The sequence below is a fragment of the Sus scrofa genome, chromosome 17 (assembly GCF_054392235.1).
Source record: "Sus scrofa isolate SSC_HxYL_T2T_F1_AM1 chromosome 17, Sscrofa_HxYL_maternal_Yorkshire_Landrace_v2.0, whole genome shotgun sequence".
Classification (NCBI taxonomy): Eukaryota; Metazoa; Chordata; class Mammalia; order Artiodactyla; family Suidae; genus Sus; species Sus scrofa.
In genome coordinates this window covers 22009236-22024114 of record NC_139399.1, presented here as the reverse complement: position 1 = coordinate 22024114, position 14879 = coordinate 22009236, and the positions used below count along the sequence as shown (strand labels likewise).

The 14879-nt window shown below is 41.3% G+C and overlaps 1 protein-coding gene across 3 annotated transcripts in view; it reads right to left on the bottom strand.

Annotated features, from left to right (window-relative positions):
• Positions 1–4785: 4785 nt before the first annotated feature.
• MCM8 (minichromosome maintenance 8 homologous recombination repair factor) overlaps positions 4786–14879 on the bottom strand; it is a 46949-nt gene continuing 36855 nt past the window's right edge. For all 3 annotated transcript variants that reach the window (XM_085004447.1, XM_085004448.1, XM_085004449.1), the window contains 5 exons: positions 14077–14296; positions 13573–13782; positions 12451–12527; positions 6157–6346; positions 4786–5073 (listed from right to left, as the gene is read on the bottom strand). In XM_085004447.1, the coding sequence (XP_084860573.1) occupies positions 4981–5073; positions 6157–6346; positions 12451–12527; positions 13573–13782; positions 14077–14296 (790 nt within the window). In that variant the 3' untranslated portion in view covers positions 4786–4980. The remainder of the gene's footprint in view (positions 5074–6156; positions 6347–12450; positions 12528–13572; positions 13783–14076; positions 14297–14879) is intronic.

The following is a 14879-nucleotide window of genomic DNA, read 5'->3' as shown; positions in this document are numbered from 1 at the left end:
CGGGTTCGATCCCTGGCCTTGCTCAGTGGGTTAAGGATCCGGTGTTGCTGTGAGCCATGGTGTAGGTCACAGACTCGGCTCTGATCCCAGGTTGCTGTGGCTCTGGCGTAGGCCGGTAGCTACAGCTCCGATTAGACCCCTAGCCTGGGAACCTCCATATGTCATTGGTGCAGCCCTCAAAAGACAAAAAAAACCAAAATGTTTCTTGTTTAGTCAGTTGAACCTTGGCAACTCCATGAGGCTCCAGATATGGAAGGGAGAGGACAGTATGACAGGACCAGACACAGAGTGTGCGCCACATTCCTGGAAACACACTGGGCCTTTGAGACCAGCTCAAGCCTGTTCTTCCATATGCTCTTTCACTTTGGTGGGTGCTGCTACACTGACCCAACATCACAGATTGGTGGATGGCCAGTAAATGAGGGCTCCATAGAAGGCCTGGAGCTGTTTCTGAAAAGGACGAATGGTAACTTGCTGAAGAGAGTGTGGCCTTATGCCAGTTCTGGAGGCCTACGTCATATCTGTCCTGTGAGGACCTGCCTGAACCAGGCTCCATAGAAACTGAGAGCACCAACGTCACAAAGATGTTGGCTCTGCAGCTGGGACCAGCTGGTGAGCCTTCTCCTGCTCGAGCCTGTTTGGGTCCTGGACCCAATTCCAGTGTGTGAGGTGGAATTTTCCCATGCCACCAAACAAGTCTCCAGATGCTAGCTGGATGTCCTACAGTTGAACTCAATTCTGCCACCCTTGAGATAGCATCTGATCCCACAGGTGAAGGGTTCAGCCCGACAAGACTGCTTTTGACTTCAGACACACATTCCAAGTCCAGGTGCTTCTTGTCTGTTTGCCTTTTGAGGGCCGCACCCACGACATATGGAGGTTCCCAGGTTAGGGATCCAATCAGAGCTGTAGCCACTGGTCCACGCTACAGCCATGCCAGATCTGAGCTGTGTCTGTGGCCTACATCACAGCTCAAGGCAACGCAGGATTCTTAACCCACTGAGCAAGCCATGGGTCAAACCTGCATCCTCATGGATAGCAGTCAGGTTCATTTCTGCTAAGCCACGACAGGAACTCCACTGTTTGTTTTTTAGGCAAGAAATAGACTTATTAAGATAGAACGCTTGTGGGGGATATAAGCGGGCACTGAGGAGGCTCTGTAAGCCCAGGTTGTTTTTATTTTTAGCCTCAGCTGGAGGCATTCAGAAGTTCCTGGGCCAGGGTTTGAACCTGTGCCACAGCAGTGACCTGAGCCACAGCAGTGACACTGGATCCTTAGCTGCTAGGCTACCAGGGAACTCCCCAAGCCCAGGCTGTTATCTGTCCTTCTAGTGGGCTATAAATCTGATGGTTCCCACAAATCTCCTCCTTGGATTCGAATAATTTGCCAGAGAAACCCATTTGCTCACTGAATTACTGCTTTATTATAAAAGCATATAACTCAGGGACAGCCAAATGGATGTGATGCATAGGGCAAAGTGTGAGGAAAGGGTGTGTAGCTTCTGTGCCCTCACCCCAAATCTCCACATATTCATCAATCCAGAAGCTCCCCTAACCCTTTCCTTTTGGATTTTATAGAGGCTTCTTTACATAGTCATGGACAATTGGCCTTTTTTTTTTTTTTCTTTTTTGGCTGTGCTCACAGCATGCAGAAGTTCTTGGGCTAGGGAATGAACCCATGCCACAGCTGGGGCAACACCAGATCCTTAACCCACTGCACCACCAGGGAACTCCTCCTCTCCTCAGAAATCAGGGGTGGGACTGAAAGTTCCAACCATCTGATGTGAGTTGGTTTCCCTGGTAACCCTTGGGTGTTTTCTAAAAGTCACCTCATTAATATAGACCCAGCAGTGATGGAAGGGAGCTTGTTATGAATAACAAACACCCATTTCACCTTAATGGCTCTGAAGTGATTTCAGGAACAGAGGACAAGAGACCAAGTATTATGGGGAAAAAAAAAATGCTCCCATTGCTTATTGCTCAGGAAATTCCAAGGGTTTTGGAAGCTCTGTGCCAGAAACAGGAGTGAATATATAGGTCATATATATATATATATGGACATATATATAGGTCATATATATAAAGGACAGTATCACAGAACCCCATTAAAACTAGAAATATGGATTACACAATAAACGGGTCAGTGGCGCACCTAGTGTGTTGTGTTTGACGTTCAAAGTCCAAAGCAGGACAAGTATTGTGTCTCTTTCGGAGTAGAATGGGGAGCAAAGTATAGCAACTTGTCTTTCCCTTTGTAGCAATTTTTTTTTTTTCTCTTTTTTAGGGCCGCACCTGCAGCATATGAGTTTCCAGGCTAGGGGTTGAATCAGAGCTACATCTGCCAGCCACACCACAGCCACAGCAACGCAGGTTCCAAGCTGCATCTGTGACCTACACCACAGCTCCCAAGGCAACAGTGGAGCCTTAACCCACTGAGCAAGGCCAGGGATCAAACCTGAAGCCTCATGGATACTAGTTGGATTCATTTCTGCTTTGCCATAACAGGAACTCCTGCAGCATATATTCTTTTTTTTTTTTTTTTTTTTGTCTTTTTGTCTTTTTTTTTTGTCTTTTGTTGTTGTTCTTGCTATTTCTTGGGCCGCTCCCGCGGCATATGGAGGTTCCCAGGCTAGGGGTTGAATCGGAGCTGTAGCCACCGACCTACGCCAGAGCCACAGCAACGCGGGATCCGAGCCTCATCTGCAACCTACACCACAGCTCACGGCAACACCGGATCGTTAACCCACTGAGCAAGGGCAGGGACCGAACCCGCAACCTCATGGTTCCTAGTCGGATTCGTTAACCACTGCGCCACGACGGGAACTCCTTGTGTATATTCTGATAGGTTCCAGACTACTGGACCCTAGAAGCTTCACTGATGAAACAGATCCCCCGAATTTTTGTGGGATTTACCTCAAAGGTTATGGCATAGATGACTTGCCAAGGTGTCTAGGCTATCTGGTATAGCCTGCTCATCATTCTGTCAGCATGGCATCATCAAGGTATGGACCAGAACTGGCAGCCCATAGAATGATGAGATGGTCAAAGTCTCTGTACCTTAAACTATGACAGAGTCAGTTATCATAGACCCAAGATAAGACAATGAAGAAATATTGTTCTCCTTGGCAGGTGAAAGCAAACTGCTGTCAGTGTTCTCTCATTAAGACAGAGAAAATAGTATTTGCCAAATGTATAGCTTCCTACCAAGTTCTAGTGATTATGCTGATTTGCTCTAGTAAAGAGACAATATTGGGAACTATAGCTGCAATCAGAGTAATTTAAGATATTCTACTGCTATTTTTCTAAAACATCTTCTGCAATAAATTGAATTAAATCAGGTACTTCCTCCTCCAAAAGAAATGGGTGGCAGTAATCTCTGTGATTCCTCTAGGAATGTGCATTGCCTCTGGTTTACTATTTTGGCCCTACTCTCATGAATATATGGTCTTCCTAGAGTTCCTGCTTTGGCCACACTGGGTTAAAGATCCAGCTTGTCTCTGTGGAGGTGCTGGTTTGATTCCTGGCCTGGGGCAGTGGGTTAAGGATCCAGTGTTGCCACAGCCGTGGCACAGGTCACAGCTCCAGCTGGGATTTTATCCCTTACATATACTGTGGGGGTGGCTGAAAAAAATTATATAGAGAGCCTTCCTTTCAGAATAGCCCTGATCCACAAATTAGGGAGCCAAGTGGAGATTCTTAAAGTATGTCTAGTCCAATTAGGCACTCAGGAACTGAGATACTATAAGGTAGGGTAGGTTTAGGGATTCACTTGGGCCACTGTAAGATGGGCTTGGGCCCAAAACTCCTTCTATTAACTGATTCATATATCTACAGTGATATTCTGAATTTCCCAGGACTAGTGTTAGCTCATAGGCAATATATGAAATTTTTGGTTTTGATTTCTAGACTCAAAAGCTATTTACATATTAATCTTAAATTTCTAGTTTTATTGCTATCTGATGAAAGATTGTTGCCTAATATTTTTACTGTTTGGGATTTGTTAAGGTTTATCTTATGGTTAACATTGCATATTTGAAAAGAAGACCTGTTCTGACTCCAGGTTGCAGACTTCAGTATTTATCAGTTAGATCCATCTAATTATGTTATTCATGTCTTCTTTATTCTTTTCATTTTTAAAAACTGAATTATAGTTGATGTATACAATACTACATAACAGGCGTACATTTCTCTGTTCATTTCACCCCTATCCCGGGAACCTCCATATGCTGCTTTGTGGCCCTAAAAAGAAAAGACAAAAAAAAAAAGTCAGTATATAGATGGAAACTAGACTTTTGGTAAGCATGCAGCAGTATAGTCAGAAGTCTAATTAAATTGTTGTACACATGAAACTTAAAGTTATAAACCAGTTACCTCAATAAAAAAGTCAATATAAAATATTTTCAATTTTGGGGGGAATTTAAAGTTGTTTTCAACTTATTTCTAAAAGATAATTCATTCAATTTTGTGTGTCAGAACTATTTAACTTGGTGAATCCTTACCCAGATGGACATTTGATATGACTTTTTTTTTAATCCTTTTAGGGTTGCACCCTCTGCACATGCAAGTTCCCAGGCTAGGGGTGGAATCAGAGCTATAAGCTGCCAGCCTACACCACAGCTCACAGCAACGTCGGATCCTTAACCCACTGAGCAAGGCCAGGGATCTAACCCGAGTCCTCATGGATACTAGTTGGGTTCGTCACCATTGAGCCACGACGGGAACTCCAGGAAATATTTATAAGAATAAAAGATAGGTCAAAAGTAAAACTATAAATAATTTCTATCATTTAGAGAAGAAATATAAACAATTTATTTTTAGCCTTTTGAAGAAATAAAAAAATTAACACTTTATCACTTAAATACTCTTTTCTTATTATATTACATTTGTGATGTAATTTTTCAGAGAACAGTTTTGTTTTTTTTGTTTGTATTTTTCATATTCTTCTTAAGCAACTCGGGAGGGTCTGGCTTGGTAATCCTTTTACATAGTTTGAAGCTGGTAAACCTTTGGGCCTTTTTTAAGGAGATAACCTTGGTCATTTAGCGATCCAATAAAATTTTCAAAATCAGCAACCTGGAAGAAAATATCAACAGAGTTAGTTCATTAATATGCAAAAATATGATTTAAAAATTTATCTCTTGGGAGTTCCCATTGTGGCTCAGTGGGTTATGAACCTATTATCCATGAGGATATGGGTTCGATCCCTGGTGTTGCTCAGTGGGCTAAGGACCCAGCGTTGCCGTGAGCAGCGGTGTAGGTCACACACGCAGCTCAGATCCTGTGTTGCCGTGGCTGTGCCTGGCAGCTGCAGTTCCAATTCGATCCTAGCCTGGGAACCTCCATGTGCCACAGGTGCAGTCCTTAAAAAAGCAAATAATAATAATAAAAATTTCTCAAATAGTAATCTGTAAAAATTTTTCTTGGGCAAATAAAATTATTTGTACTTCTTACATAGAACATTTTATTCTCTGTATAATACCTAGCCAATAAAAAATAACTCCACTATGCTGAGAACCCTTAATATTTGTTTCAGCTTAGCTTCAAAACAAAAACTAATTTTTGAAACTGAGTGAGCAATTTTCCACATAAACTGTTTTACATGCTATTACGCTCATTTTCTCTAAAACTTTTAAGTATGCAGAGCAGGTGGATTCATGTTCATTTAACAAATGAGATGGCTGAAGTTAAGATGACCTGCCCATAGGGACTGTCAAAATAACATGGAAACTGAGTCTTGTTTTGATGTTTCTTCCTATCAAGATGCTGAACCTCTTTTGAAAAGAAGGTATGAATTTTAGATAAAAACTTTATTTTGGTCTTTTCTAGGGCCGCTTCCTGCGGCATATGGAGGTTCCCAGGCTAGGGGTCTAATTGGAGTTATAGCCGCCGGCCTACACCAGAGCCACAGCAATGTGGGATCCGAGCCCCATCTGCGACCTACACCACAGCTCACAGCAACACCGGATCCCTAACCCACTTGAGCAACGCCAGGAGTTGAACCCACAACCTCTCATGGTTCCTAGTCGGATTCATTAACCACTGCACCATGACAGGAACTCTAATCTAAATCTTTTTATATTTAAAAGTTCTACTATATTAATTAAAACCTCTTGAAATTATTACGAAAAGATTTACTAAGTATTTGGTTTATCATACCTGAATGTTTAGCTCTTTGGCAATCTGCCGAAGTTGTTGAAATTGAAATAAATTATTGTAAGTTTTTTCAGCAATGTTGTTGAGAGCAGAAATAAACCTTTTTGCTGTTGACCTGTTGCTCATTCCAGAACCATGCTGAGATCGTTCAAAATCTAGGTTCCCAAATTCATCAGAGTAAGTTCCTAGCATGCTTATGGGAGGGGAAGAAAAACAAAGTTACCCGATGTGGCACAGCTATAGAAACTTTTGTCCCAGGCCTTTAGGTTATAACAAGAAAAATGTGGAAGTAACTCTGAGGCTCACATAACAAAGATTTAAACCTGTATCTACTGAGCGGCCACTATGAAATTCACTATGAATGGACTCTACAGGGATACAAATATTTTGGACACAGTTACTACTTTTAATAAATTTCTATACTTGGAAAGATAAATGCATAAAAATATAAAGTTGATAGGCTACAATATAAATATCTGGAACATTCTTTTTGACTCATGAAAAAAAGAAATTCTAAACATACTAAACTTAGGTTTTACTTGGTAAAGATGTGTTCTCAGCTCCTAGCGCAGCATCTAGCAAATAGAAAATGTTGAAACATACTCTGGGAATGAACTAGAAAGGTTCTGCTGACTTGGCAGTAATGATGGTTAAATATTAAAGGATAGACCTATTACTTCAGCTCTCTGCTGCTTTTCACGGTATCAGCAAGGAAAGACATACACACTTGACAGTGAATTTTAGCTGTAAGTCTGGAAGTACTCGTTAAAGATACAACTGGCCACCCTCTACTCCTGCCCTGTTGCTGATTCCCTGCCTGTAAATGGGACATATAACCTCATAGCCAGGTTCATAGGCAAAGACATTATTTAATCAGGAATTAATCAAAAATAAATTGGTTACTTGCTAGGGAGCAGGCTTATGGTGGTAAACAAAACAGGTATATTTCCTGCCTTTAAGGAGCTCATGGGAATGAGTTTAAAGGGTTACTAAAAACACAGCTTCATTTTGTTCCTTGAATAGGTTCAGAGCCCACATGAAAGAGAATGGTTGTACAAATTGGAATATGAGTCATCCCAATAAGATTATAATAACTGAGAAAACAATTAGATGAATTGTGTGATTTCTCCAGAAATACAGTATAATCTTATTTATGATTAACTACTTTGCCCTATAATTTACCGTCTACCTATTTTTCACAAAACAGTTGTCAAAAAATGCCTTAGGCTACAACATTAATTATAACAGTTAATATTTACCTAAATTATTTATCTGTCATGCATTATGTCATTTAGTCCTTCTAGCAATCCTATGACTTAAGAGACTACTCTTTTTCCTACTCCACAGATGAAGAAACAAGGCTAAAGGACTTGCCAAAAGTTACACAGCTAATGAGTGGTGTATCTGGGATTTGATTCTGAGCTGTACTGCTTCAGATTTGAAGAAAGAATGTAAAAATATTCCAGTTACTTTCCTTAAATAGAAAAAACTTGGAGTTAGCTTGGATCTCGAGTTGCTGTGGCTGTGGTGTAGGCCTGTGGCTGCAGTGCTGATTCGACCCCTCAAGCCTGGGAACCTCCATATGTCATGAGTGCGGCCCTAAAAAGCCAAAAAAAAAAAAAAAAACAAAAAAAACAAAAAAACCCAAACAAAAAAAACCCCTCACAATGATCTCTCAACCTTTGAAGGTGGCTCTGTTCTGCTTCCTAGTGTATATCCAATTATATGAGAAAGCTTATGTGAACTGTTGCCCATCAACAGGTTTGTTTTCCAAAACTATGTGCTCTGATAACTGTGATGTATTTTGTCAGCTTAGATTTTTATTATTTAGGCCTTTGCTTCCCAGGGTAAATGTAATTTTGCAGGTTCAAAACCATGTTAAGGGGAAACATTGAAAAGTTGAAGAGACAGAAACTTTGAAATGGAAGATTAATGAACAAAAAATGATTACTAAGATCAACCTTACCATCAATGCAGTACATTTACCAAGAACCTACCAAGTGCTACACATGAGTCTGGGTCCTGGGAATACACTGGTAAATGCCATAGATAAGGTTCCTTCTCTCATAGTTTTTTCTTTCTTTTTTTTTTTCTGGCCTAATTACAGATATGAAGTTCCAAGGCCAGGGATCAGATCTGAACCGCAGTTGTGACCTAGGCTACAGCTGCAGCAATGCCAGATCCTTGACCCACTGCACTGGGCAGGGATCAAACCTGAGTCCTGGCACTGCAGAGATGCCACTGTCCTTGTACCACAGTGATCTTGTTGCACCACAGTGGGAACTCCTCTCAGAATTTAGACTAAGGACAGAAAGCACATTAAGGATGACAAAGCAGATAATTCACAATCTAGTCTCAAAGTGTTTTACTGGGTCTTTATCTCTATTCTGGAAATAATGCCAGGTAATCCAATCATCTGGAATCAATTTAGCCTCCTTTTTTCCCCTGAAAAGGTTTTTTTTTTTTTTTTTTTAAGGGCCACACCCACAGCACAGGGAAGTTTCCAGGCTAGGGGTTGAATTAGAGCTGCAGCTGCCACAGCCACAGCAACATTGTATCTGAGCCATGTCTGCAACCTACACTACAGCTCACAGCAACACCAGATCCTTAACCCACTGAGTGAGGCCAGGGATAGAACCAGAGTCCTCATGCATACTAGTCGGGTTCGTTACTGGTGAGGCACAATGGGAACACCCTCCCTGAAAAGTCTGATTAAAGTTAAGGATCTGATGTTGTCACTGCAATGGCCTGGGTCACTGCTGTGGTGCGGGTTCCATCCCTGGCCCAGAAACTTCACATGCCTTGAGTGCGGCAAATAACAAATAAATAAATATTAAAAATTAAGAGTAAATACACTCAGGCAACTCAGGGAAACAAACTAGTAATCTCACATGGGTGCTGTTTATACTTAATAATGAGACTTCTTTTTTCAGGGGCGGAGAAGAAAACTGACAGCCTGAAATTAATTCAGTTTTACCAGCAAGGAAACTTTGAGAAGTAGAAATAAATACAAGTTTCCCAAGGAAAAGCACATGCAAACACTATTTGACATGAGTATTCACACATGTAGAACTATAAATGGGCACTTTAGCATTCTTATTGTAGATTTATTGTAGAGAAACACACCAGATGGCTGCCTGAGGAGAGTCTGGGATCTGAGGCCTCAGGAAACTGAGTAAGGGTAAAGCCTTAAAAAATGAATGTTATCTGTGAAGGAGAGTGGTGAGCGTAGTCAGACCCTTGATTTGCTTGATGGCAACAGTCTATGAAGTAGAGTGCATAATGTTGTTCAGTGGAGCCAGGTACAGAAGACCCAAAGGCCGAGAGACCATTGGAAAGAAAACTAGGAGTGGTAATCTTAGTCCCACTCCCAAAGGTGAAGAGCCTAAAGGTGTAAAGCACAGTAAGAGAAAGATACATACACTCAAAAGATAGTAGGCATAGGCAACTTTTTTTTTTTTTTTTTTTTTGGTCTTTTTGTCTTTTTGCCTTTTTCAGGACCGCTCCCAAGGCATATGGAGGTTCCCAGGCTAGAAGTTGAATCAGACCTATAGCTGCCGGCCTCAGAGCCACAGCAACATGGGATCTGAGCAGCATCTGCGACCTACACCACAGCTCACGGCAATGCCAGATCCTTAACCCACTGAGCAAGGCCAGGGATCGAACCTGCAACCTCATGGTTCCTAGTCCGATTCATTAACCACTGCGCCACAACAGGAACTCCACAGGCAACTTCTTGTCATTAAATAAGAAGTCCCTTTTGCTGGTCCTTGTTTTTAATTAGGAAAGTTAGAATCCAACATTTCTAGAATTTGTTGGGTTCAGTGTGAAAAAAGGACCTCTGTTAGGGTAGACTCTCAGTTTCTTTCTTTCTTTTTTTTATTTTTGGCAGTCCCATGGCATATGTAGCTCCTGGGCCAGGGATCAGATCAGAGTGGCACCCTAAGCCACAGCTTTGGCAATGCCAGCCGGATCCCTAACTCATTGTGCCTTGCCAAAGACCAAACCTGAGTTCCAGTGTTCTCAAGACGCCATTGATCCCGTTGTGCCACATCAGGAGTTCTAGACTCTCAGTTTCTTATTGGTCTCGTCTCCTAGGAACCTGGACCCACTAGAAGTCAGGCAGGCAACTGGTTTTTGCAGCTATTCCTTTACTTCATATGGTGGTACACTGAGACCTGGACCATATTGCATGAGAAAATATAGCAATTTCTAGACTATGTGGTTGTTTATAGATGGTAACTGAAGGGTCTCCGGCACAATGAAGCCATCTTAGGAAAATTTTCACTTATAAGACCTCTCAAACCCTACTGCTGAGTCACAAAAAAGAAAATTGATGGTTCAAGCACTGTGTGATGCCAAACCAGTAGGATATTAAGGCATAAAGGGTAATATGTTAGGAAATGGTTGAAAGGGTTGGTAGTCATTAGTTATTGATAACTTTATTCATTATGAGGCAGTTGCCCTGGGGCCAGCAATAAAAAATTAAGAGCTACTGGAGTTTCCACTGTGGTAGCAGGTTAATGATCTGGCTTGTCTCTGTGGAGACATCAGTTTGATCCCATGGCCCGGTGTAGTGGGTAAGGATCCAGTATTGCTGCAGCTGTGTCGTAGCTTCAGCTCAGATTCCATCCTTGGCCTGGGAACTTGCACATGCCATGGCTGTGGCCAAAAAAGGAAAAAAAATGGTATAGATCAGTGTTAAGTGATATACTATTTACAAGAAAGTAATGGGTATCCTGGTAAAGAGGAAGGGGGGATTGTAAACAGGATGGGGAGGAGCCTTTTCAAAGTGTGTATTTTTAAACTGGTTAACTGTATGAGTGTATTACCCATTCCCCAACTCCACACCTGATTTTTTAATGTAAAAATTATTATTATTATTATTTTGTCTTTTTAGGGCCACACCTGAAGCATATGGAGGTTCCCAGGCCAGGGGTCTAAATCGGAGCTGTAGCCACTGGTCTACACCACAGCTACAGCAACACCAGATCCAAGCCACGTCTTTGACCTACACCACAGCTCACGGCAATGCCAGATCCTTGACCCAATGAGCGAGGCCAGAGTTTGAACCTGCAACCTCATTGTTCCTAGTCGGATTCATTTCCGCTGCGCCATGATGAGAACTCCTAATGTTAAAATTATTTACACAAGATTTTTTTTTTAAATGGCACATGCATGGCCCATGGAAGTTCCCACGACAGGGACTGAATCTGAGCCCAGCTGAGACCTGAACTACTGCAGTCAGATTCTTAACCCACTGCACCATGGCGGGAACTCCTATACCAGAATATTTTAAATCAAGAAAGTATAATTTGTTCTGAGGAACATAAGTGATCAAATAGGATAAATAAAAATAAATTTGGAGTCCTCATTGTGGCTCAGCAGGTTAAGAACCTAACTAGTGGAGTTCCCGTCATGGCAGAGCAGAATCAAATCTAAGAACCATGAGGTTGCGGGTTTGTTCCTTGGCCTTGCTCAGTGGGTTAAGAAGCCAGCGTTGCCGTGAGCTGTGGTGTAGGTCATAGACTCAGCTTGGATCCCATGTTGCTGTTGCTGTAGCTGTGGCACAGGCTCGCTGCTGTAGCTCCAATTGGACCTCCAGCCTGGGTACCTCCATGTGCCGTGGATGTGGCCCTAAAAAGCAAAAAACAAAACAAAACAAAACAAAAAAACAACCTGACTACTGCCCATGAGGATTTGGGTTCAATCCCTGGCCTTAATCAGTGGGTTAAGGATCCAGCACTGCCGTGAGCTGTGGTGTAGGTCACAGATGCAGCTTGGATCCCGTGTTGCTGTGGCTGTGGTGTAGGTCAAGAGCTGAAGCTCTGATTCTACACCTAGCCCAGGAACTTCCATATGCACTTTCCAGGTGTGGCCCTAAAAAGAAAAAAAAAAAATAATAATAATTTTGCTTGGCCTAATAAAATATGTAATTTGAGGGAGTTCTGTTGTGGTTCAGCAATTTAAGAACCTGACTAGTATCCATGAGGATGTGGGTTCGATGCCTGGCCTTGCTCAGATCCCTGGCCTCAATCAGTGGTTTAAGGATCCAGCGTGCCGTGTGAGCTATAGTATAGGTTGCAGACTTGGCTCAGATCCTGTGTTGCTGTGGCTGTGGTGTTGGTTGGCAGCTTCAGCTCCAATTCAACCCCTGGCCTGGGAACTTCCACATGCTGCAGATGTGACCCTAAAAAGCAAAAAAAAAAAAAAAAAAAAAAATTTATTTTATGTATATATACGCAAACACAAAATTTGAGATGAAAGATGACTGGTGCATTAAAAATTTAATATTACCTATATTTCATAATTTCAACTATGTCCTCAGCATCTTCTTTGGTTGCTTCCTCTCTTAATTCCAACCTGGCTCGTGCCTGTGAAAGAAAGTAACCATCTTCAGATGACAAAAGGTAAATATATTTCACATTTGTTTGAGTAGGTATAGTACGTTTAAGCTTATTTCATTTATTCATTTTACACAAAAACTTTGGAAGAAGGGGTTGTACTATATGAAAAGTCAGAATTTTAAAAAGTTATTTGAAAACTTGAATATGAAAATATTCACCATTTTATTTATTTATTTTGCTTTTTAGGGCCACACCTCTGACATATGGAGGTTCCCAGGCTAGGGGCTGAATTGGAGCTGCAGCTGCCGGCCTACACTATAGCCACAGCAATGCCAGATCTGAGCCGTATCTGCGACCTACACCATAGCTCATAGCAATGCTGGATCCTTAACCCACTGAGCGAGGCCAGGGATTAAACCTGCACCCTCATGGATGCTAGTCAGGTTTGTTACTGCTGAGCCACAATGGGAACTCCTATTCTCTCACTTTAAAACCTGTTTTTATCTACTAACACATCTTTCTGAATGTTCATGCTAGAAGATTTAATTATGGAATAGACTTGGTTGTTCCTTGCCTTTTACTTTCAGGAATCATGCCTAACTAATTTATTAAAACAACAAAGATGAGTTATTCAGATTCTAGAAGCAAAAAAAGTTCAAATTCTGACCCAGCTAATTTTAACTGCCAGAATTCTCTTAGCCCCAATACCTTGTTTCTGAAACGGCCTGTCATGCCATGAGCAGAGCGAACTTGGGTTCAGTATCATACTGACGACACCCGATCCTTAACCACTAGTGGCTAATTTGATTGATATGTTAAATATACTGTTTCTAATGTCTCTCAGTAGGAAGAAAAGCAAATCATTATACAGAAAACTAAGAGAAATCTTATTACCCTCTAATCCCCTCCTTTTCTTGTGCAGTGCCCATGACATGTGGAAATTCCTGGGCAAGGGATTGAATCTATGCCACAGCAGTGACAGTGCCAGATCTTTAACCCGGTGAGTCACCAGGGAACTCCTCTCTCTACCCCCTTCTTAAGCCAAAAGAGCATGACCTTAACATAAACAAACCTCTGTTAGACGAATCAAAGATTCCAGCTGCCTAGTTGTGATTGGTGAGCTATTTAACCGCTGGCTCTGTTTCCGGAGCTCAAGATAAAAATCCTGAAGAATCTGGGCAGCTTCTGTGGATAGCCTTGGGTAGACATACTGCCGAGCGTAACCAATGTATTTTCTCAATAGTTGGTGGGGAATTGGATCTATTTCTTCTCCAGGAACCACCTAAAGCATAATAAAAAGGCCCAAGATTAAAAGAATAAGTAGCAAATAAAATCTTTCTGCTACAATTACTTGTTCAGATAAATCTAATATTCTAAAAGATTCTCCAAATAAGCCAAACACTATAGTTCTGGCTCTCGGTCTAGTTGACTTAGATTATTTCACCTGAACTTTACATAAAATCTACTATTATAAAAGGTATTTGGTATGAAAGTTTATAGACTATTGCTCTCCAACAACCAATGCACTAAACATTCAAATAGAATCGAACTGAATGATTAAGGAGAAGAAACATACCTTTAGTCTTTCTGATAGTGGTTTATCAGAAACCACTTCCAGTATAGAAGTATTTGAATCCTGACTATTCATACGAGTTACTGTGGCACTGCTAACAGCTCTCTGTTTTCCAGCCCTTATTGCAATCACATGTTCAGAGAGTAAATGATCATGATCCTCATTTGGGGTGTCTAACAGGATAAAGACCAAATCAAATCTGGATAGCAGAGCACTCCCCATTCTAAGAGGTGTGAAAGAAAGAAGAAACAGTGACTCGAATTAAAACAAATGGAAAAATCTAGAAAACTGTTTATTTACTCGACATACCAGCTCACATGCTCTTCAACATGTACATGGCCTTATATATACCTATATTGGATGCTGAGGACAAGGTCTTTTCTTACACCATCAAACCACTAAATTCTTCTCTATGTTCTATATCACTACCTGTGATTTAGGATCATTGGATTTATAAGCTAGAATGCTAAATGATAGATCAAAGATTATCTGATTGAGTAGTTCTTAAACTTCTATATCTTCTGTCTCACTAAAACATCAAGGCACTCCAAAGCCCCCATGCCCACTTAGAAGTAAAAATACCATTGTTTTCTTAAATGGGCATCTATACCTCTATTAGTTGCTATGATAAAAGTGCTTGGTCATTTCTGAATCTGCCAACCAAATAACTCCTCTTTTTGAGACAAAACCCCCTGAAATCCAGAGTAATTAAAGAATTTGACCAACATCCCAGTGGTACCATTAAAAATCAGAATCCAAGTCCTCTGGATCCTTGTTCAGGAGGATCCTCTGATCTTTCCAATACA